The 21,802-nt window shown below is 47.6% G+C and overlaps 1 protein-coding gene across 2 annotated transcripts; it reads left to right on the top strand.

Moving 5' to 3' along the window:
* pi4kaa (phosphatidylinositol 4-kinase, catalytic, alpha a) lies at positions 1 to 20,698 on the top strand. Of its 2 annotated transcripts, none has more exons than XM_076757754.1 (54): positions 1 to 183; positions 3,575 to 3,691; positions 3,814 to 3,907; positions 4,031 to 4,119; positions 4,207 to 4,279; positions 4,365 to 4,627; positions 4,707 to 4,773; positions 4,860 to 5,008; positions 5,113 to 5,178; positions 5,270 to 5,366; positions 5,457 to 5,648; positions 5,729 to 5,829; positions 6,191 to 6,320; positions 6,407 to 6,536; positions 6,615 to 6,710; positions 6,785 to 6,968; positions 7,049 to 7,149; positions 7,250 to 7,418; positions 7,709 to 7,759; positions 7,975 to 8,083; positions 8,201 to 8,337; positions 8,426 to 8,559; positions 8,653 to 8,735; positions 8,819 to 8,889; positions 9,408 to 9,532; positions 9,649 to 9,730; positions 9,817 to 9,900; positions 9,987 to 10,076; positions 10,180 to 10,299; positions 10,525 to 10,617; positions 10,787 to 10,943; positions 11,040 to 11,167; positions 11,265 to 11,423; positions 11,508 to 11,659; positions 11,753 to 11,860; positions 12,308 to 12,435; positions 13,345 to 13,500; positions 13,964 to 14,043; positions 14,132 to 14,331; positions 14,541 to 14,628; positions 14,708 to 14,875; positions 14,965 to 15,018; positions 15,116 to 15,236; positions 15,686 to 15,815; positions 15,905 to 15,975; positions 16,383 to 16,455; positions 16,543 to 16,723; positions 16,801 to 16,905; positions 17,178 to 17,303; positions 17,493 to 17,613; positions 17,698 to 17,857; positions 17,942 to 18,031; positions 18,237 to 18,320; positions 18,418 to 20,698. In XM_076757754.1, exons 1-54 carry the CDS (start codon positions 85 to 87, stop codon positions 18,467 to 18,469), a joined length of 6,288 nt encoding a protein of 2,095 aa, XP_076613869.1. In that variant the 5' UTR covers positions 1 to 84; the 3' UTR covers positions 18,470 to 20,698. The 2 variants fall into 2 exon arrangements, with proteins under 2 accessions (XP_076613869.1, XP_076613868.1); XM_076757753.1 differs by having other exon boundaries at positions 12,308 to 12,528.
* Positions 20,699 to 21,802: the final 1,104 nt, after the last annotated feature.

Raw genomic sequence — 21,802 nt, 5'->3', positions numbered from 1 at the left:
TGTCAGTGCGGACTTTTACTGCTGCTCGGGGCAGATGAGAGGAGATGTTTGCGTTGGTGTGACAGTATTAAGGCGTCTTTAACCATGTCTCTCAATGGAGGGGGAAGCAGAGGATTTTATTTCAACACCGTCCTGTCTCTGGCGCGATCTTTGGCAGCTCACCCGCAGGCGCCGTTAGACAAGGTAACGATATACGTGGCGATGGCTAACGACAAGCTAGTACCTGTCAAAGAGTCTTTGACATTAAGGCCCGGCCGTAACTTGGCTTCTCCACCGGTGTGTTGCGTGTTATTGATTTGAAAAAGCAGTAAACATTTGTATGAGTTTACCAATGTATGAATTACGTCGTCATTTGGGGATTTATGGCGTAAAACAGCAACGTCCGTGACAGACTTCAGTGCTGGCTAACGTCGGCTAACGTTAGCTGTTTTGAACCTGTCGCTAATCTTCCTTCAGGGTAAATACCTGATGATGTTAAAGGGAGGAAAGGTGCAATCACGTCCCAAAATGTGTACGGTTTCCCCTTTTTAAACATACATGGTTTTCACAGTAGCTTGTCATTCATTCAGGACGGCACAGCAAACTTAACCGGTCAGTGTGTAACGATCAACACAAGCTGGATAACTCACACCTTCGTCTTTTAATCCGTGGAAACAGTCAAGACACGAATAAGACAGAAAGAAACCACTAATAACTGCTGGAATCCAGTGTCGGACAATTATGTAATCAACCCCTGACCACATTCCATTGTATTGTAATTACATGTAGAATTAAAATGCTGTAGATCGACGATTAATTGGCAAATATTTGGTAATTCGATTTATCGATGTTCTCTAACGTCCATCTTTCCTGCTCTTGCATCAAAGTAAATGAAATATTTGTGGATTTTGGACTGTTGGTTGGACAAAACAAGGCATCTAATGAAGTTTATTTGGGATCTAAGGTATTATGATTGTCATTTTTCACTCTTAACATACTGTCTGTGAGTCCATATTCTTCATACAAAAGCCAGTTAAGTCAGTTGCTGTGATTTCTGCTGGTTTTCAAAGCAGCTTTTACTTCATTGGTGAATCTTACTCAGAATAATGCTGGGATCCATAATTCACATCCCCTCACCAAACAACGAAGCAGTCAGTGCTAAATTATAATGTGCTGCGTGGTGACATGAGGACCGTCGATGCATCACTGAACTAATCGCAGCATTTTTGAGTAACAGTCGAATTGATGTCTCTGGCAGAAGCGATCAATAGGAAATGAAAGCGGGCTGAATAACCATAAACTGATAGCTGACACACAGAAAAACCTGATCTAATCTACATCATACAAGTGCTTTGTGCCTGATGGGAACTTGGAGGCCACAGGAACCCCAAACTGGTTAATCTGGCTTTGAAAAGCAGGAAGTCTTCTCTCCAGGTTCCCCTTTAGATTTATTATTAAGCAGGTAAAAGTCGTGACAGGCAGTCAAATGGATCACAGAGAAATGGAGACAACCAATTTAAAATCCCACCAGATGATGCAAACACAATGCTGCATCTCACAAAATATGTCAGCAGAAGGTGTCAATTGTTTATTAGATTGAATTCGGTGTTAAATGGCATTGAAATACTTCTGAGAGTTAAGTTGTTGACTTGTGTGTTACTCAGTCAGGAGGTTAGGGTCTGTGGTGAGGGATAATCGCAGGCCAGACAGCAGCTTCTTTAAATGCTTTAAAGGAGTTTGAAGTGATTAACCAACACACCCACTGAGGCTCAAAATGAGGAAATATTAGCCGTGCCTAAACAGGAAGTCTGTGCCATGATGAAAGAGCTGTGGTAGCAATAATTCAGTGAGCAGTCAGCCCGCTGAAGTATTGTGTAAGTGGACCTTCTGCCTTTTCATGCATTTGAAACGTGCTTGTTATGGACGACCGTATAAGCGTCCTTGAAGAAGTGTAGCTAGAAGCATCAACCATGTCTTTGACAGCCGACCGTCCCTCTTAAACCAGTTTGCTGGGAATCAGTGTGGAGTTTAAGGCTAAAGCCGACACTTTTCTGGGAAGGCTTTCCACAAGATTTTGGAGTGTGTCTGAGAGAATTTGTGTTCATTCAGCCAATAGATCATTTTTGAGGTCAGGCACTGGGGATGGACAAGAAGGCCAGGCTTACAGTCAGCGTTTGAGGTTTGAGGTTCAGGCTCTGCGCAGGCGGTTCGAGTTCCTCCACAAACACGTTCAGAGTCTTCAGAAATATTGAGTTTGTCCTGCAGTAAACAGTCTTTGCATAAACACGTTCTGTAGACTGGCTGTCCATTTCTGTCTCAGTGGAGCAGAACGTAGGATCCGTTCACTTTTTGGATGTCAAATTAATCAAAGATAGGCGCCATCCAGTGTCCCTGAAAACAGGCCAAATGTTTTCTGCATTCGCTGGCAGATGAGTGAACTAATTAATCAGTGCATTGTTGAGTGCGACCCTCTCTTCTTTATGCATGAACACATCGCAGCTCCACGCAGAGCTCAGCAGAGTGTGATGAGGCTGCAGAGAGAGAGAGGCACAAGGCTTGTCCTGCTGCAGCTCTAATGGTTTGGTCTGTAAAATATCAGAAACATGTGAATAATGACCTCTTCAAAGTGCTTGTTTTATTGTACCAACAATCAAAAATCGCCAAATATTCAGTCAACTATCAGATACGACAGATCAGCAGCAAACCCTCACATTTCAGCACCTGCACCGACAGCTGTTTGGCATTGATCAGAATAGTTAAACCAATTGATTTTCAGTCGATGAACAAATCGTTCGCCTGACTAACCGTTTGTGTTCTGGATCTATGACTGTTTGCACAGTTTAGTGTGAGTGGGAAAGCCTGGGGGGGGCTACTTCCTCACATAGGCCTCATTGTTTGTACAGTAACATCCTTTCAGTGGGCGTCAGAACAGCCTTTGGTACTGAAGAACATATTGTTTGGTTTTCAAGGCTTAAAAATCAGTTTGTGTGATGAAAGTCTTCTCCAGTTTTTTCATTAAAACGTGTTTTTCCTGCATCAATAAAGAGCTTAGCAGGCGTTTAAGCACAGCAGGCTGAGCTTTGGAGTACAACCAGCTGAAAACCCAAATCCCTTTTTTTTTTTTTTTTGCATTTCATTACTGTTTTGGCACTGACGAACATGACACAGTTGAGTTATTCAGCTTTTTCAAATCCACTGTTAATATTTTCTACAGCAAATGGCAGACAGCCGAAAAATTCTCCTCATGGCTCCTCATCCTTCAGCAGCTTCATCAGTTTCACAGATCCTCTGCGCTGACAACTGATGAGACATATAAGAACTTATGATCTCACTGTCTGTGTCTAAATGGTGTTTAAATCCCTCTCTGCTTTTAAGTCTGGCCCTTCAGCATTAGGCTAATTAACACCAGCGGCAGTTTGGCACATTTAGGCCAACAGCATCATTATCGCTAATGGAAGCAGAAGTGAACGATGTGCCTGTTTGAGCCCTGCGGCCGGGTGATTTCTGTGCTTTTAAAAAAAGGTTGTGCTGTCCAGATAGTTTATGTCTCAGTCGAAGCAGCAGTGGACATGAGCCACGTGTTGTCCTCTCACAGGTGCAGAAGCTACAATGCATGTGTCCCGTGGACTTCAGAGGAGTCTTCCAGCTGGACGAGAGGCGGAGAGACGCCGTCATCGCGCTGGGCATCTTCCTAGTAGAGTCAAACCTGCAGGTTAGCATCGGACCTACTTACCTCTCCGCTTCATGATACTCTTGCACTCACGTTCACTTTCCAGGATGTTGATATGGCCGCTGTAACCCTGTTTAACCCACCATGGGGTTCTTCTGTTGCAGCACAAAGATGCGATTGTCCCCTACCTTCTCGGGCTGCTTAAAGGGCTTCCCAAAGTTCAGTGGATTGAAGAAAGCTCAGAACGCAAAGGAAGGGGTAACTATACATCTGCCACCCTGTTATGATGTTTTTAACAATGTTAAGTTCAGATGTTCTCTGTGATTGTCTGTTGTTCAGTGTAGTTAACATGCAGTTTTTTTTACCCTTCCTCACCTGCAGAGACTCTTCCTGTCGCAGAGAACTTCAGCTTTTCTCTTGTAACACTACTGTCAGATGTTGCCCAACGTGATGAGACCTTACGAGGACAGGTGTGTGTGTATATGTGTGTGTGTGTGTGTGTCCTTTAAGTATTATCTCACTGAACTGGATGTTGAGTGTGTGATCCTCTTTGTCAGATCCTGGAGGCGATCATGGACATCATGCAGGTCCTGCAAGACATCTGCAAGAACCCAGAGGTTCATGATAAAGGTACACTCATAACCACACGTCACGCTTACTTTGTTTGTTACTTCACTATTTATATTTTCAGCTGCTAACTACCTTTTCTGCACAGATTACCTGTGCAGGTACACTGTGCCCACCTTGCTTGGTGTCGCCCGAGCGTTCGGTCGATACAGCAACACCGATGAGCCGCTGCTGTCCAAGCTGTTCCCCCGACCGGTTGCTCCCGTGCTGCCTACGGGCGATGAAGGCGACGCGGTGCACCGACGGTCCTTCAACGACTTCCGCTCCATCCTGCCGAGCTCTTTGCTCACAGTGTGTCAGGGAGACACTCTGAGACGTAAAGGCTCCTCTCTGTCCAGTGTGTCACAGCAGGTAGAGATGATCAGGGAAGAGATGACAGACCTAACCTATGTCATCACATGCACGTGTTTACCTGTGTTTCTGTTTTCAGGCCAGCCCAGAGAGAGCCTGTCTGACCCCCAGCTCACCTGCCGACCCCTCTGCACAGTACTTTGAAGGTCAGTATGCGAGCTGAAGTGAATGTCGGGCTTCAGGAAACATCAGCGAGGAACATGCTTCAGATAATTCTGCTGTCTCTCTTCAGGCTCATACCTCCCTGATGGCAGCGCAGTGGACCCTGATTACTACTTCTCCACCATCAGCTCCAGCTTCTCCGTCTCCCCTCTTTTCACTGGAAGCAGCTCTGGAGAGTTTCATGTCCCTCTGGATATGCTCAGACAGCTCCTCCACATGGTGCGTCGCCTCTGCAGCAGAGTAAATGCATTTGACAAAGAGGATTTAATGCAAGATGCAAATTTCATGCATAAAAAATTGATTCGCTCGTTTCCCTCCGATAGGTTGAAACGTTTGTCTCTGAGTCGTTTTTAAAAACTCTGGATGACTCCTTGGCAGAACTTCTGGAGGTATGACTCCTGAATCGTCACTGCAGATGTTTGTCTTCTCTTTCTTTGTCACCGATGGTTCATTGAAATATTTCTGCTCCTGTCTTGGCAGTCGAGTCCTGGTCTTCATCTCTACTACAAAACCTTCAGCGACCCTCTGTACGTCGCCATATTTAAAATGCTGAGAGACACCCTGTACAATTTAAAAGGTAAAGGTCTTCAAAATCTTCCACATTTATCCCAGGGTCTTCTTCCATGCTATGACGTAGCATTAATGGTGTATTTTCTGCGTTCTCCAGACCTGCAGACAGACTACGTGAAGGAGGTTCATGACTTTGTGCTGGAGCAGTTCAGCAGCAGCCAGTCGGAGCTGCAGAGGATCCTTCATGATGTGGAGTACCTCCAGAGCGAGCTGAGCCCGCTCAAACTGCGCTGCCAGGCCAACGCGGCCTGCGTGGACCTCATGGTGTGGGCTGTGACTGAGGAGCAGGGTGAGAAATCGCTTCGTTCAGACGGGAAGAATCCGCCTCAGAGGCCGTCTCTGAAAATCTTCTCTTTATGTTTCCACCAGGAGCTGAGAACCTTTGCACCAAACTATCCGAGAAGCTGCAGTCCAAGACGTCCAGTAAAGTCATCATCGCTCACATGCCCCTCCTCATCTGCTGCTTACAGGTAACAGTGAACTGCTTCCTCTGTAATCCACCTTCCTTCTCCTTTAAGAACCACACAAAGACGAAGGAATCTCTGAAATTAGTTAAATAAACTGATATTGGCAGATGTTTCCATCTAGCTCGCTATTTAGCATGCTAACGTTAGCTTTGTCACTTGGTCTAACTCGCTGCAAAACAGCAACACCTGGCAGGTCATGGTGGTAAATATTGAGCAACAGCTGCTCTCTGTGTGTAAGAACCAGTTTGTGGCACAACCTGTTTTAATTCGCTGATGTTGCTGTTGCTGCCAGCTGCAGGTGTTTGTTTTCAGAAAGCCTGGATGGATCGCAGCCATCGTTACTCATTTGTGTTTGTGTCTTCAGGGTTTGGGCCGTCTGTGTGAACGCTTTCCCGTGGTGGCTCACTCTGTCACCATGTCCCTGAGAGACTTCTTAGTGGTGCCCTCTCCTGTTTTGGTGAAGCTGTACAAATACCACAGCCAGTACACTCCAGGTACCAGCACGCACTCCGCAGCAGAGCGCAGTGTGATCTCCAGCTCAGTGTTTTCTCAACAAATCCTCTTTTTTTTGGTTTTTAAGGAGGTGGTGAGATAAAGATCCACGTGACCAACGAACATTCCCAGTCAACCCTCAGTACCCATTCGAGCAAGAAGAGCCAGCCGTCCATGTACGAGCAGCTGCGGGACATCTCCATCGATAACATCTGCAGGTGAGTTCGCCCACGTGCACACCTGTACAACATATACGCTCTACCAGCACGGCCTTTACTCTCCACTGTCTCCCTCAGGTGCCTGAAAGCCGGACTGACCATGGATAACGTGATTGTCGAAGCTTTTCTCGCCAGTCTGTCAAACCGTCTCTACATCTATCAGGAGAACGATAAGTAGGTCAGACGTCATATTCTACTGAAGGTCTTCACCTGAGTGTGTACTTACACGTGGCCTCGCTCCTCCACAGGGATGCTCACCTGATCCCAGACCACACCATCAGGGCTTTGGGTCACATCGCTGTGGCCTTACGGGACACCCCCAGAGTAATGGAGCCCATCCTCCAGATCCTCCAGCAGAAGTTCTGTCAGCCTCCGTCCCAGCTCGACGTCCTCATCATAGACCAGCTGGGCTGCATGGTCATCACAGGCAACGTAAGCATGAGTATCTCAGCCTTCCCTGTTGTTTATCTTGAGAAAATCAAGCATCATAACTTCTCTCTCTCTCCTCTCAGCAATACATCTACCAGGAAGTGTGGAATTTGTTCCAGCAGATCAGTGTCAAAGCCAGCTCCATGGTCTACTCTACCAAAGACTACAAGGACCATGGCTACAGGTGAAATAACGCAGTCGCAGTTCTTTGTCGAGCACACGGAAAGCTGCGAGAATATGCTATTACTCACAGTTTCTGGTGATGTTCCCTCCTCTGTGTGTAGGCACTGTTCCTTGGCTGTGATAAACGCTCTGGGTAACATAGCAGCCAACCTCCAGGCTGAGCAGATGGTCGACGAGCTGCTGGTCAACCTGCTGGAGCTTTTTGTTCAGCTGGGCTTAGAGGGGAAGAGAGCCAGCGAGAGAGCCTCAGACAAAGGGCCGGCCCTCAAGGTACGGCACATACAAACAGCGCAGCTTCACCTGTGTGGGCCAATCAAAAGCATGCAAGCTTGTAGAATATACATTACACCTCAAAAGATGGGAAGGAACAGCACATTATTGCTGCTAGTGGATCCCTGGTGGCTCAATGGGTGTAAGATGCCAAGAACGTCCCTCCAGCTCGGGAAGTTTCCTGTTCGACGCAGTGGTTTTGTCACTTTGGGTTAATGGCTCAATATGCTTGAAATGAACCGAACGATCACACTGACTCCTGGATCTGCTGTCCTCGTTTGTCTCTGCAGGCGTCCAGCAGTGCAGGAAACCTCGGAGTCCTGATTCCAGTTATTGCAGTGGTGAGTGCTTCGCATGTTTACAGCATTTTCAGCTTTCATCCCCGTTTCATGGAGCAATCAGACTCCATCATGTAGCTTGTTAAATCAGGTCAGTGGAGAGCTAACAAATACAAACCGTGCTGCACAAAGGCCTGTAAAGGTACAGGCAGATCGTTTTTAATCTACTGTGGTGTCATAACTCCAGAGATCTGCTCTCTCTCCTCCTCTGCTGTTAGCTGACTAAGAGGCTGCCGCCAATCAAAGAAGCAAAGCCACGTCTGCAGAAGCTCTTCAGGGACTTTTGGCTCTACTCTGTAGTCATGGGGTTTGCTGTGGAGGGCTCAGGTTGGTGCCCTTAGACATTTTTATTCATCCTGAGGAGCGTCAGTCAACAAAACACCAATGATAAATGATGCAGAGTTTCGTTTTCAGCCTGGTGATTTGCTTCTGTTGGATGTTCAGGTCTGTGGCCGGAGGAGTGGTACGAAGGAGTCTGTGAGATCGCGACCAAATCACCGCTGCTCACGTTCCCCAGCGGGGAGCCTTTACGCTCGGAGCTGCAGTACAACTCTGCGCTGAAGAACGACACTGTCACTCCGGTATGAGAGCGCGCGCACACACACACACACACACGTACGCTCACATATTAAAGAATACCTGAGTTTATGGCCTGTTGTTGCATGGCAGGCGGAGCTGAACGATCTGCGCAGCACCATCATCAACCTGCTGGATCCTCCTCCCGAGGTGGCCGCTCTCATCAACAAGCTGGACTTTGCCATGTCCACCTACTTGCTGTCTGTGTACAGATTGGAATACATGAGGTATGCAGCGTGTCATCGTGTATATCAGCTGATGTGCTCGACTGTGATTTTATTTTTGATTTGTCTTCTGTGATGTTTTCTCATCATTGTCAGGATGCTGCGCTCTCTGGACTCCGACCGCTTTCAGGTCATGTTTCGATACTTTGAAGACAGAGCGATACAGAAGGACAAATCTGGTGAGCAGAAGAAAAAAGACATGAAACTTACTCAAAAATCAAAACATGTTACTTGTTTGTTTTATTTTTTTATGCATTTCCAGGCATGATGCAGTGTGTGATTGCCGTTAGCGACAAGGTTTTTGAGGTCTTCCTGCAAATGATGGCTGAAAAGGTAAAAGAGATGAAGAGGAGCTGAAGCTCTGTTTGAAGTGTATTTTCATCCGACATTTAATCTGAGTCCCTTTTTAAGGCACTAAACAAACAAATTGCATTTGTCCTTATTCACAGAAGGACTGTCCCTGAAGGTTTTTGTGCTGGCAGTTGAAAATTGCATATTTGGACTCAAACAATCTGTATTTTAAGGCGTTCCTGTCTGAACATTAATCCAAGTAGCTGCCACACTTGATTTATCACTGCAGACCGATGACTGCAGCAGAGGAAACTGTGTCTACAGTGTGCCGTCTGCTGAAAGCAGCTGTAAAATGTGCACACAGTGACAGAGTACGTAAATAGCTCTCAGTCGACCGTAGAAACACTTTCTGTGCACTTCGTTGCTCTCCAGGCTTGTGCAGGTCTTATTTACCTGTCGATCAGATGAGCTTTGAATAACTTCCAAACAACAACATTTTAGTAATTGAGGTTTTGGCATTTCGCAGCACTTTCTGACATTTCAGAGTGTCATATTTTCAGCCCAAAACCAAAGCCCACGAGGAGGAGCTGGAACGCCACGCTCAGTTCCTGCTGGTCAACTTCAACCACATCCACAAGAGGATCCGCAGAGTGGCCGACAAATATTTGTCTGGCTTGGCCGAAACGTGAGAATGCAGTGATACGCATGCACATTTACCCACAATCCCGCACTGACTCCTCTGTGAGCTCTTCAGGATGCAGGTTCACGTCCAGCAGTGTCAGCAGTGCTTTGTCTCCTCAGGTTCCCACACCTGCTGTGGAGTGGCCGTGTGCTGAGGACCATGTTAGACATCCTGCAGACGCTTTCGCTCTCACTCAGTGCAGTAAGTGATGGACGACTCGTCCTCAGTCTGTCAGCCTGTCTTTATGCTTTATGGAGGTCACTGATCATGTTTATTCTCTCCTGCAGGACATTCATAAAGACCAACCTTACTACGACATCCCGGACACGCCGCACAGAATCACTGTCCCGGATACGTATGAAGCCAGAGAGGTAGGAGTTCAGAAGCAGCTCTTCATCGTTTCACCAAAGCTTTAAACGTGTCACGCATTTACAGGACGTGCTGTCTTTAATTGTAGAGCATAGTGAAGGATTTCGCAGCGCGCTGTGGAGAGATCCTGAAAGAAGCTATGAAGTGGGCGCCGTCTGTGACCAAATCACACCTCCAGGTAATTTTTATTTACTGTGTGAAAGTCAACACACACCTGGTGAACGAAGCTTACAGGGCGGCCTTATGGCTGAGCTCACGGTGCGTGATGTGGTCTTTTTCAGGAGTATCTGAACAAACATCAGAACTGGGTGTCGGGTCTCTCCCAGCACACGGGCCTGGCCATGGCTACAGAAAGCATCCTGCACTTCGCCGGGTACAACAGACAGAGCACCACACTGGGGGTAGGTCACCAACTCTGGAGGACGGCGATGACGCCGCTCCCTCTCGCACACCAGCTGCCAACTATCACACATCATGTCTGAATAAAGCCATCAGGATCATTTACATAACAGACACCTACAGTATGTCTGAATGAGCGCAGTCCATGTCTGAAAAGGGCTAAATGAAGACGTTCATGCTTCAGACATTTTGCATTCTTTCTCCAACTCCCATGCTTCCACCTGTAGTCCACTCAGCTGACTGAGAGACCCGCCTGTGTGAAGAAGGACTACTCTAACTTCATGGCCTCCCTCAACCTCAGGAACAGATACGCCGGAGAGGTAAAAACACCAAATCCCACCAGGTTTATATCCACAGAATTAGAAAGCTGCAGATTCTTCATTTCTCAAAGTTTTCTGGTGCTCATTTAAACCCTCGTCGGATCCTGTGGACTGAACTCTGAGCTCTAGATAAAACACTGTTAGCGTATCTCTCCTCTTTTGCCTGCAGGTGTCAGGTATGATCCACTTCGCCCAGGCAGTTCGAGGACAGTCTGATCTGGGCCGGCTGATGGTCAAACAGATGGGAGAAGCTTTAGACTCAGCGCAGCCCGAGGCGTTCACCGAGGCCATGTTCAAACTGGCCGCCCTGCTCATCAGCACCAAAGGTCTCACTTTCTCCCCGTGTTTGTGTCTGATGGTGTTTTATACCAAACGCTGGGCTCTGGATTGGTCGTCTGACTGTTGTTTTGTCTTGACTCTAGACTGCGATCCTCAGCTCCTGCACCACCTCTGCTGGTCTCCTCTGAAGATGTTTACAGCGCACGGCATGGAAACAGCCATCGCTTGCTGGGAGTGGCTGCTGGCAGCTCGCATTGGCGTGGAAGTACCGGTACATAGATGTGTTTCATCACTTCCTGTCCACGTCTCTGTCTTCTCAGTACATTAGTGTTGCACTCACGCTGTCGATCTCCTGTCTGGCTGCCTAGTTCATGCGGGAGATGGCGGGAGCGTGGCAGATGACCGTGGAGCTGAAGATGGGCTTGTTCTCCGACGCTCAGGTGGAGGCTGATCCTCTGGCGGCGTCAGAGGAGAGTCAGCCGATCCCCTGCCCTCCAGATGTGACCCCTCACCAAATATGGATCGAGGTAAGACGAAAGATTCTCTGCTTGGGTTGTTACAACATGTCTTCTCCCCTTCAGCTTATTGCCTCTCATGTCTGCCTCCTCTAGTTTCTGGTCCAGAGGTTCGAGATCGCTAAGTATTCCAGCGCAGACCAGGTGGAGATCTTTGGCAGCTTGCTGCAGCGCTCGCTGTCCCTCAACGTCGGTGGGGCTAAGAGTAGCCTCAACCGCCACGTGGCTGCCATCGGACCACGTTTCAGGTAAACACACGTCTGTTTTAGGGTCTTAACAATAAGCTTGCTTTGATGGAAGATGCAGGCGTCTTCATGGTGAGGGTGCTCCTCTGTCCTCAGGCTGCTGACTCTGGGTCTGGCTCTGCTCCACTCTGACGTCCTCACCAATGCAACTGTAAGAAATGTGCTGCGAGAGAAGATCTATTCTACAGCCTTTGATTACTTCAGGTACCTACACACACTCTGTTCACGCAATCCAGCAATTTCTTTATTTATTTCTTCCCTTTAATTAATCAGTTAATAACTTAAGTGTCAGAAAAGGTGACGTCTTCATGCTGCTTGTTTTGTCCAAAAACCAAAGGAACAAATGATAGAAAGCTGCAGTACTGCTAATTAGCAAGTGTTAGCATGCTAACAAGCTAAACAAAGATGGTGAATGTGTTAAAAATAGTTACTTAACATCAGCATGTTGGCGTTGTCATCAATGTTAGCATATTGACGTTAGCAGTTAGCTCAAAGCAGTCAGCTACAGCCTCACTGAGCCGCTAACGAGGCTCATTTCAGTTCAAACCTTTAAAATCTCACAAAGAATATCTGAAATGAAAAAAGGTTTAGTAAAAACACGGACCATGAAAACAAATCCAAACGTGATCTTTCTGTTTTCTGCCTCTCCAGCGTGGCTCCGAAGTTTCCCACCCAAGGCGACAAACATCTCCGCGAGGACATCAGCATCATGATCCGCTTCTACGCCAGCATCCTCTCCGACAAGAAGTACCTGGCAGCGTGCCACCTGGTCCCACCCGGTGAGCTTGGTACTACCCCAGCCCCGAGCACGCTCTCTGCCGGGATTTTCGGATCGCTTATCGTGTCCAGCACTTCTCCGATATCGATCTTAAGTAAGCCTAAAGCGGTGGAGCTCGGGCTGCACTGCAGCAGGGGCATGTTTCATCACGCCTGTCAGATTTGACGCTTTGTCCTCACGATGCTGCTGATAGATCCTGGCATCTATCTGTGACACCAACCTGGCTTCTTATGTTTCTACAGCTTTCTTCTCTTGTTTTCTTTCTGCCTTCGCTCTTCCTCTTTCTCCCACTTTTCAGCATCTTACTCCTGATACTCTTACAGTCGATCTGTTTTTCACCCTTAAAGTTTAGCAGCTGTGGGGAAAAGCGCAAATTTGTCAGTTGCGTTAAGATGCATGATTCTTCATCATGTCAGCCCACCCGTCTGCCCCTCTCCTCGAACAATCCGCCTCAACAGAAGAAACTACAAATGAAAAATGTTTTTTCTTCCACCCCAGAGAATCCTCTCCTCTTCATCCCCGATGACCCAGAGAAAAGACTTGGTCTCATTCTCATACACATCGAATCGCTTCAGGTAGACCGGTCCTCTAACTGCTGATCCTGGATCAGATTAATCTACCTCCAGCCCCCGCGCATTAACAAGACAAAATAATATCTGACCCAGAATCAGTGGTTCAAGGCAGCCTCTACCAACATGTAAATCCCGCTGGGTTTCCCTGCATGACCATCACAGCAGCAGAGGACTAACTGACGCAGCTCATCTCGCTCTTCATCGATCATATTGTTGATGTTTTTCTCTGTGTAGAAGCGGTGACTTTGACTCAGGACGGTGTAAGAAACTCAGACTGGTCAGTAAAGAGGACAGTTACAGTTTGGATGTCCTGTACTGAACCTGTTCATGTGTAACAGATAACCAGGACCCGTCCTTGAACAGCCTGTCGGTGATGAACGCTGCCGACCTCCGGAGCAACATCGACTCCAGCTCTCGCTCCCAGCAGAGCGGCCAGGGATGGATCAACACCTACCCGCTGTCCAGCGGCATGTCCACCGCATCCAAGAAATCAGGTGCCGCTCACATTCAGCATATGAACAATAATACAGAGCAAAGACAGCAGCACTTTAAACTCCCGTCCGGTCCTGTTGTTTTATTCATGCTCAGCTGTGAGAGGCCTCGTCGTCGTGTCTGATGTTATGTCTGAACCTGTGAAGCGTGTAGAGGCTCTTTGGCTGATGTGCCACATATTAGATTATGAGTTTCTGAGACCTTCATTGATCTTTGAAAAGGAATTACATCTCATGATTAAAACTCTGAGGAGCCGGTTCCACAACTAAATTACACCACACTGTCACCAGCCAGCTGCATGCTGACGTGAGATGCATGCTGGGATACTCGTTCACCCCACGTTAACACAAAGATCTTTGACAAAGCAAACTTCTCCTTGAACTGGACCAGTAGCTGCACAGAAACACAGACCAGAACGCAGACTGAGGCCTAAAAACTGGTTTTAACATCATCTCCTCCTCGTAGGCACGTCCAAGAAGAGCAACAGAGGGACACAGCTTCATAAGTACTACATGAAACGCAGGACTCTGCTGCTGGCCTTACTGGTGAGGGCTGACAGTGGTTTGTCTTTCTCTGGTTTTAATGCTGCTGCTCATGACCAACCTCTCCGTGCTGCTTGCTCTGTCTTTCCAGGCCAGTGAGATCGAGCGCTTGACGACGTGGTACAACCCGCTTTCCACTCAGGAGCTGGCCATCGCCACGGAGCAGTCTGTGGAGACCAGCATCGCCAACTGGAGGTCCAAATACATCAGTCTGACGGAGAAACAGTGGAAGGACAACGTCAACCTGGCCTGGGGCATCGCGCCCTACCTGGCCATGCAGCTACCGACGAGGTGGTCCTTCAGACTGAAACTCCTTTTAAAGTGTAACTCTGTAAAAGATGAAGAAGATGAAGGAATGGTGGCTAATGTTAGCTAACGTTAGCTAAACAACCATCTTTTGTTAGCCTCAAAGTTTTCTTATTGTGTGACTGAACCTGGAAGCTGCGGTTCCTCAGACTGTCGATTCTTCCCTCGTTAATGTTTCACTGATTTGTCTTCAGGTTTAAGAACGATGCCATTGTTGCTGAAGTGACCCGGCTGGTGAGGCTGGACCCCGGAGCTGTCAGCGATGTACCTGAGGCCGTCAAGGTGAGATCACTGAGTCCAGTAAAGCTCAGCCGACGAGTTTTGGTGTAAGTGAGTAAATCTTTGCCTGTTTGCCTCCCAGTTCCTGGTGACGTGGCACACCATCGACGCCGACTCCCCGGAGCTGAGCCACATCCTGTGCTGGGCTCCGGCGGACCCGCCCACCGGCCTGTCCTACTTCAGCAGCATGTACCCTCCTCATCCTCTCACCGCTCAGTACGGGGTGAAGGTGCTGCGCTCCTTCCCTCCAGTAAGTCTCACGCTCATCAAACAGCAGAGGAGAAATGCATCTTCAGGAGAATCCGTCCTAACTTCACGTTTGCTTCTCTGTCCTCTCAGGATGCCATCCTGTTCTACATTCCTCAGATTGTTCAGGCTCTTCGTTATGACAAGGTAAACACGAAACCTGCACACACACAATGCCAGTGAAGACCAGGGACTTCGTGGTATATGAAGCAGTAGTGACGAACTGACGCTCGCTCCTCCTCAGATGGGTTATGTGAGAGAGTACATCCTGTGGGCGGCCCAGAAGTCTCAGCTGCTCGCCCACCAGTTCATCTGGAACATGAAGACCAACATCTTCATGGATGAAGAGGGACACCACAAAGACCGTGAGTACAGACTCCACGAAGCAGAGTCTAAAAACCTGTGATGAAAACTCAGTGTGTGGCTCGATCGGACATGCAGAGCAGCTTTAAACGTGCAGGAGACGGACCGGACGAACATCCAGGAGCCAGATGTTCCCTCCCTGACGCTGTGCAGTAAAACTCTCCAGTCAGCGCCGGGAAGATATCGGATTCAAATCTAAAATTGCAATTATATGCACGACTTCTTAAATCAGTCATCCTGTCATTGATATAAACAACCCGACATGAAATGAGCTGATTGGCTGTTTGCTCCCTCTCGCCGTGTGTTTGTGGCTGCTCTGTGTTCATGTGGTATCTTTTCAGATTAACGTGTAATTATACTGCCTGTCTAATGGGAAAACCCTCATTAGGCCTAATTAAGTCGAACGAAGCTGATGTAATCACATTTGTTCACGCCTCATCAATCCGCGCAGCCGACATCGGGGAGCTGTTGGAGCAGATGGTCGAGGAGATCACGGGTTCTCTGTCGGGTCCGGCCAAAGATTTCTACCAGAGAGAGTTCGACTTCTTCAACAAGATCACCAACGTGTCCGCCATTCTCAAGTACGTCCTCCGCTGCTGCTCCACAGATCATCAGCAAACAGGGAAGGGTTTTGGTTTCCTGTAAATCCTGATTGGGTTTTCATTTTCAGGCCGGTTCCAAAGGGAGAGGAGAGGAAACGGGCGTGTCTCAAAGCTCTGTCCGATATCAAAGTCCAGCCAGGTAACGTTCCTCTGGGCTGAGGGAGGACTCAGAGCTGCACACAGTGACAGACATGTTTTAGAAACTCTTCACATGTTTCATATGCAGAACTCTTTAATTTGGAGTGAAATGTAGTAGTAGTAGTAAACAATAACATGAGAAGAAAGGAGTGAAGCACAGTACTTTAGAAAAACCTGAATTTGTGAGTATTTTCTTCAAAACAAAAAAAAATCAACATCGAAGTGATTCTCTGAACTCGGCCTGCTGCTGTCTGTCTTCTGTCCTCCGTCCTCCATCCTCTGTCCTCCGTCCTCCGTCCTCCGTCCTCCGTCCTCTGTCCTCTGTCCTCTGTCCTCTATCCTCCGTCCTCTGTCCTCTGTCCTCCGTCCTCTGTCCTCCGTCCTCTGTCCTCCTCCTGCTGTTTTCAGGCTGTTATCTACCCAGTAACCCTGAAGCCATCGTGCTGGACATCGACTACAAGTCTGGAACGCCCATGCAGAGGTAACGGCGGTTTTCATTCGTGCGTCTCGAGGTCTCGTCTGTCCTCGTGTCGTCTTTATCTCATGGACGTCTCCTCTGTCGTCACAGTGCTGCCAAGGCGCCGTATCTGGCCAAGTTTAAGGTGAAGCGCTGTGGGGTGAGTGAGCTGGAGAGGGAGGGTCTCCGCTGCCCCTCCGACTCTCTGGAGGACGGGGAGGACAATCCGGACGGGTCGCGCAGGGTTTGCTGGCAGGCGGCCATCTTTAAAGTGGGAGATGACTGCAGACAGGTAGCGCCGACGGCTGCTCTGAGCTCATTTACTGTCACCGAGTTTCTCCCGTGACCCTGCTGTGTCTCTGCCTCCAGGACATGCTCGCTCTGCAGATCATCGGCCTGTTTAAGAATATCTTCCAGCTGGTCGGCCTGGACCTCTTTGTCTTCCCCTACAGAGTGGTGGCCACTGCACCAGGGGTGAGACCTGCTGTCATCTACACCTCCAGAGTCCAGTTCGATGAGTTTCTTTCACCGCCTGCATCTCACTTTTATAGTTTGGACAATCACTCCCTCGTGTTAATAATACTTCATTTGCTCACCACCATACAGTTTGTAAAAGTACATGTCAAACATACTTTAAGTTAAGCACAAAGAGTAAAGGTGTACTGGTACTGACTTTTCTATACTTCACATATATTTCTAATGCTAAAGTCCACGTCTTTCTGACCCGGATCCTCGTCTTTCCTCAGTGCGGCGTGATCGAGTGCATCCCGGACTGCAAGTCCAGAGACCAGCTGGGCAGACAGACGGACTTCGGGATGTACGATTACTTCCGTAACCAGTACGGAGACGAGTCCACCCTCGCCTTCCAGAAGGTTTCACTCTCCTCCTTTTATTCACCCTCTGTGCTTGTTTGTCAGAGCGAGGGTCCGCTGTCAGCCCGTCTTTCAAAGGACGGAGACGCTGACAGACGTGTCAACGTAAAACTTCCTTATTGACAGTTTTTACTCGTCAGGCTCATGGTTTCATCTGGCTTCCATGACGTCCGCCTCTTCTCTCCTCAGGCTCGTTATAACTTCATCCGCAGCATGGCCGCCTACAGCCTGCTGCTGTTCCTGCTGCAGATCAAAGACCGACACAACGGCAACATCATGCTGGACAGCAAAGGCCACCTCATCCACATCGGTACGCACGGGCTCTGTTTAGCTGCTAACCGTTAGCCTCAGTGAAAATGTCCCGCTGTGCTCACGTGTGCCGCCTTTTCTCCAGACTTTGGCTTCATGTTCGAGAGCTCCCCCGGCGGTAACCTGGGCTGGGAGCCCGACATCAAGCTGACGGACGAGATGGTGATGATCATGGGAGGCAAGATGGAGGCCACGCCTTTCAAGTGGTTCATGGAGATGTGTGTCAGGGGATATCTGGCTGTACGGTAAGAGACGCCTGCGGCGGGTTTGTACAGCGGGCTGACTGTGCTTCTCACTCATTTGTCTTTGTTTCCTCTCTGAACTCAAAGACCCTACATGGACTCAGTGGTTTCTCTGGTGACCCTCATGCTGGACACTGGACTGCCCTGCTTCAGAGGACAAACCATCAAACTCCTCAAGTAAGTCCAGCAGACGCCTGTCTGTGTGTGGAGAGCTAAAAGACAAACTGACCGATATTCATCACGTGACACAAACACGACTTCAGGTGAAGCTGAAGAGTCAATAAGCAGCAAGAACAGAAGAAGCATCTAAATGTTCAAATGTACCATTTTAACGTTACCTGCCTTCGCTTTGAACGTGAATGGGTTTCATTTTTTCTCCCAGAGGACGGTTTAATCCTCAGATGAGCGAGAAAGAAGCAGCGGCGTTCATCATCAAAGTCATCCAAAGCTGTTTCCTCAGCAGCAGGTGAGAGTAGTCGCACACCTCTGCAGCCCATCGTCTCCCTCACGACGAGACGTCTAACCTGCTCTGTCACTCACCCTCGTGCACTCGTTTCCCACAGGAGCAAAACGTACGACATGCTGCAGTATTACCAGAACCAGATTCCTTACTGAGGATCTTCTGCCGGAGCTCCGCTGCACCTTCAACGCAAACGACTCCACGCAAGCAATGCAAAGCCTCCATTGGCTGGTTTAATGAGGAGGAGGAGGGTGCAGACGTCTCTGCTCCTGACAAACAACAACAACAACAACAACAACAACAACAACACTGGCACTTTGATCCGATGCTCCAGTTTTATTCTGTATACTGTAAGTTGTCCGATTTTATAATGTACACGTGAGTTTTAAAGTAGTTTTTTATTTAACTTGAGAAGAAGAACAAACGTAAGACTTTTACCAAAAGAGGAATCTGAATCACCCTTTAAGTATTTTCTTCTTGATGCTGTTATTGAACTAACCGTCACACTAGAGGAAGACGGCCGCGAGAGGAGCCATGTTTGTCAAAGCAGCTGTTTTCATCACTGTTACCGTTTTCTTTCTATGCTGTTTTCCACTTTTATGCACTTTATAGATCAAAGTATTTCATCGTCTTCACCTGCCTGTGATGGAGAGTTTAAACAGAGATTATACGTCACAAGTCAGAGATTAAAACCGCCTGCAGTTTAATCCGCTGATCAATACAATCGCAGTATTTTTGATGTAGTAGAAGCCGAGCTGGCGTCGATAGAGATCAAAAACCAATGCACCGGTCAATCAGTAGTGTTAGCCGTAGTCTTAAGGTGTGTAGAGGAGCAGATGTAATAATGCTGTAGTACTTACTGTAGTATCTTTGCTGTAGACTCACATCAGGTCATGTGGAACTTTAGAGTTAGATGTGAAGAACATATTTATCAGATTTTAAAAGCTCTTAACTGTGCGACTTTGACGCCTCTCGTCAAAGCCGGTCATATCACACCTCGTCATGTCGGCGTTTCGCTCAACGTGGATATTCAGACGCAGTTTTTCACTACAGGAAGCCCGCGACCTCTGACCTGAACCACTGAGAGCCTGGAAGGCTCTGCTGTTCACCTCTGCCTCTTGTTTCCACTGTGTTTGACTCACTGGACGTTTGTTTTTTTTAAAGTGTGGCTCTGAGAACAACGCGGCCCCAGCTCATGTCTTCAAGTACAACTCAGACCTGAAGTTTGGACTCTGGAAAACAAAACATCCAGAACGTGATCACCTGCTGATCCATAAGATCAGCTGAAAACAGCACAAAGACAGAATATTTAATGTCTGAGAAGCTGTTTCAACTCCAGTTTTAGCCGTTAGCCTCTTCGCCATCATGTAGCAAAGAGTTCAAAGACGATTAATAACTGACCAGTAATAAGCCTGCATTAGGAACAGTGCTTTTCTCTGATTGGCCACAGCAGTACGTTGGCGTTTCCCTTTAACAGCCGCAGCGTCTCCTTCTCCCTCTGAGAGTCAGTCAGTGTGGCCTCCTGAGCTCCAGGCTGGAGGACAGTGGAAATGAGAGCAGAGCCTGAGACGGCGGCGACATGTCGGCTTCCTGTAGTGGAAAAGGCGAACAGGAGGCGCTGAGTCAGCACACAGGGCGGACCAGGAGCTCACTGGCCGCTCCGCCTCCCAGCATGCATGTCTCAGAGACGTCCTCCGTCCTGTCAGCGCGCAGGTGTGCTCCGTGTTGTACCTTTCCAGTGTGTGTAACCTGTTTGGAACCATTCCTCTGAAAGCTGGCGGGTTCGGTTACTGATGCAGATGATGATTTTACCTAAAAAGCCATTTCTCCTACCCTCGGTAGAAACACAGCTGTAGTGATACTTGACAAAAAAACCCAAACTTTATGCAATATATCCATGTATATCGATACTGTGTTTGTGTGTCGTGATCAACAAATGAACTCGCTTCGATGCCCTCCATCCCCGCGTGACCAGTGTTTGATGTTGCAGCTGCTGTCTTTAAACGGCTGAGGGGAACCTGAAGTGTTAATACACACAGTTAATTAATTAATTAATTAATACACAGAGTTACTCCTTCAGGGGCTCATACGAACATCAGCGCTCCTCAGAGCCATTTTTAACGTGGTGGATTTCACTGACGTCACGTGTGTTCGTCATCCCTTCTGTCCGCCGTCACCTGTCAACCAGAGGTGTCGGTCAGCGGGTGTATACTGTGAGAGTGTGTGTGTGTGTGTGTGTGTGTGTGTGTGTGTGTGTGTGTGTGTCTGTACTTGCTGTATTTGCTCACTTTGTGGCGACATCATTGCCAGTTCAGATTAAGGTCACGTGTTATTCTGATGACGTGTGGAAACGTCTTATTTCCAGATTAAATGTGGGAACATTTCACGAGCGTCACACGACTGATGTGTTTGACTTTGACCTTCTTCCTCTTTTCTTTGTCTTCTTTCTTGTTTTCTTTCGGTTTTTAAGCAGGAAAAACAAAAGATGAATGAAAAATGTCACCAGCTGACACATTTTATGAACCAAAAAAAGTGATAAAATAGCAGAAAGATGAGACGAAGAAGCAATAAAAGTTAGCAAAAAAAAGCCTTTCATCATATTTAACAGCAGAGTGACAAACTGTTTTTTTTTTTTTAAGAATAAAAAATTAATAAAAATAAAATGTTCAGAGGCTGAAAAGTGGCTGAAATGTTCTGAGTCTTTAAGAGTTGATTCAGAAGCAGAAAATATCTCCAGAAATGTGTTTAAATTACAAAAAGGAGGAAGTTTTTGTAATTAAAAAGTGTTTTTTATTCTAAAATTTGTCTGCAGTAACTTAAATTTCAGAACACTTTTAATCTTTTCAGTAACAGCGGTCGTGAACGTCCTCTGATTTCTAAATAAAAGAACTTTTAAAATCCCACAGAAGACTCAGAAAAACAATATGAATAAAACAACTTGATGAACACATGAATCCATCAATAACTCTACTCTGAGAGGTATTAAATATTCTGAAATGGGCCTTTCTGCATCATGAATACTTTTGGTACTTCAAGTATGTTTTGGTACTAATACTTGTGTTCGGAGCCTGAGCAGCTGAAGCTCCTCTGCTCCGTCCCGTCGTCTCTGTGAACAAAGGAAGAGGAGTTCTATGGGAACGCAGCCAGTCGCGGTGACCTCTGACCTCTCTGACAGCACACAGACGGAGCCTTTAGGAGCTTCACACCAGACAGGACGTCTCGTGTTTGATGGCGGTTCTGCTTAATGTAATTAGGACGAATCTGACTAAAACCTAGAAACTGGTTTTCCACAGTCGGTCGATGTCAGGAGGAGGAAAATCTTCAGCTTGTAGTTTTGTCAAGCAGGACGCCATTGAAGACAAAATTTATGCCTCCAGCACAAAGGCAGAGGGAGTGAAGCTCTGGCTTGTGCACAAAGGCCTCACCCTCCTCTTCATCGCTGAGCTGCAGAGGCTCCAGACCCCGGGACTGTCCCTCTGCTCTGCAGG

The sequence above is a fragment of the Chaetodon auriga genome, chromosome 19 (assembly GCF_051107435.1).
Source record: "Chaetodon auriga isolate fChaAug3 chromosome 19, fChaAug3.hap1, whole genome shotgun sequence".
In the NCBI taxonomy this organism is placed as follows: Eukaryota; Metazoa; Chordata; class Actinopteri; order Chaetodontiformes; family Chaetodontidae; genus Chaetodon; species Chaetodon auriga.
Note: the sequence above shows the minus strand (reverse complement) of the source record. Positions and strands in the feature narration are given on the sequence as shown.

Coding starts and splice junctions, on each gene's coding strand:
- pi4kaa (XM_076757753.1), top strand. CDS start 85: ATGTCTCTCAATGGAGGGGGAAGCAGAGGATTTTATTTCAACACCGTC. Junction 7,150..7,249: donor TACAAGGACCATGGCTACAG/GTGAAATAACGC, acceptor CTCTGTGTGTAG/GCACTGTTCCTTGGCTGTGA. Junction 15,019..15,115: donor AGGCTCTTCGTTATGACAAG/GTAAACACGAAA, acceptor GCTCCTCCTCAG/ATGGGTTATGTGAGAGAGTA.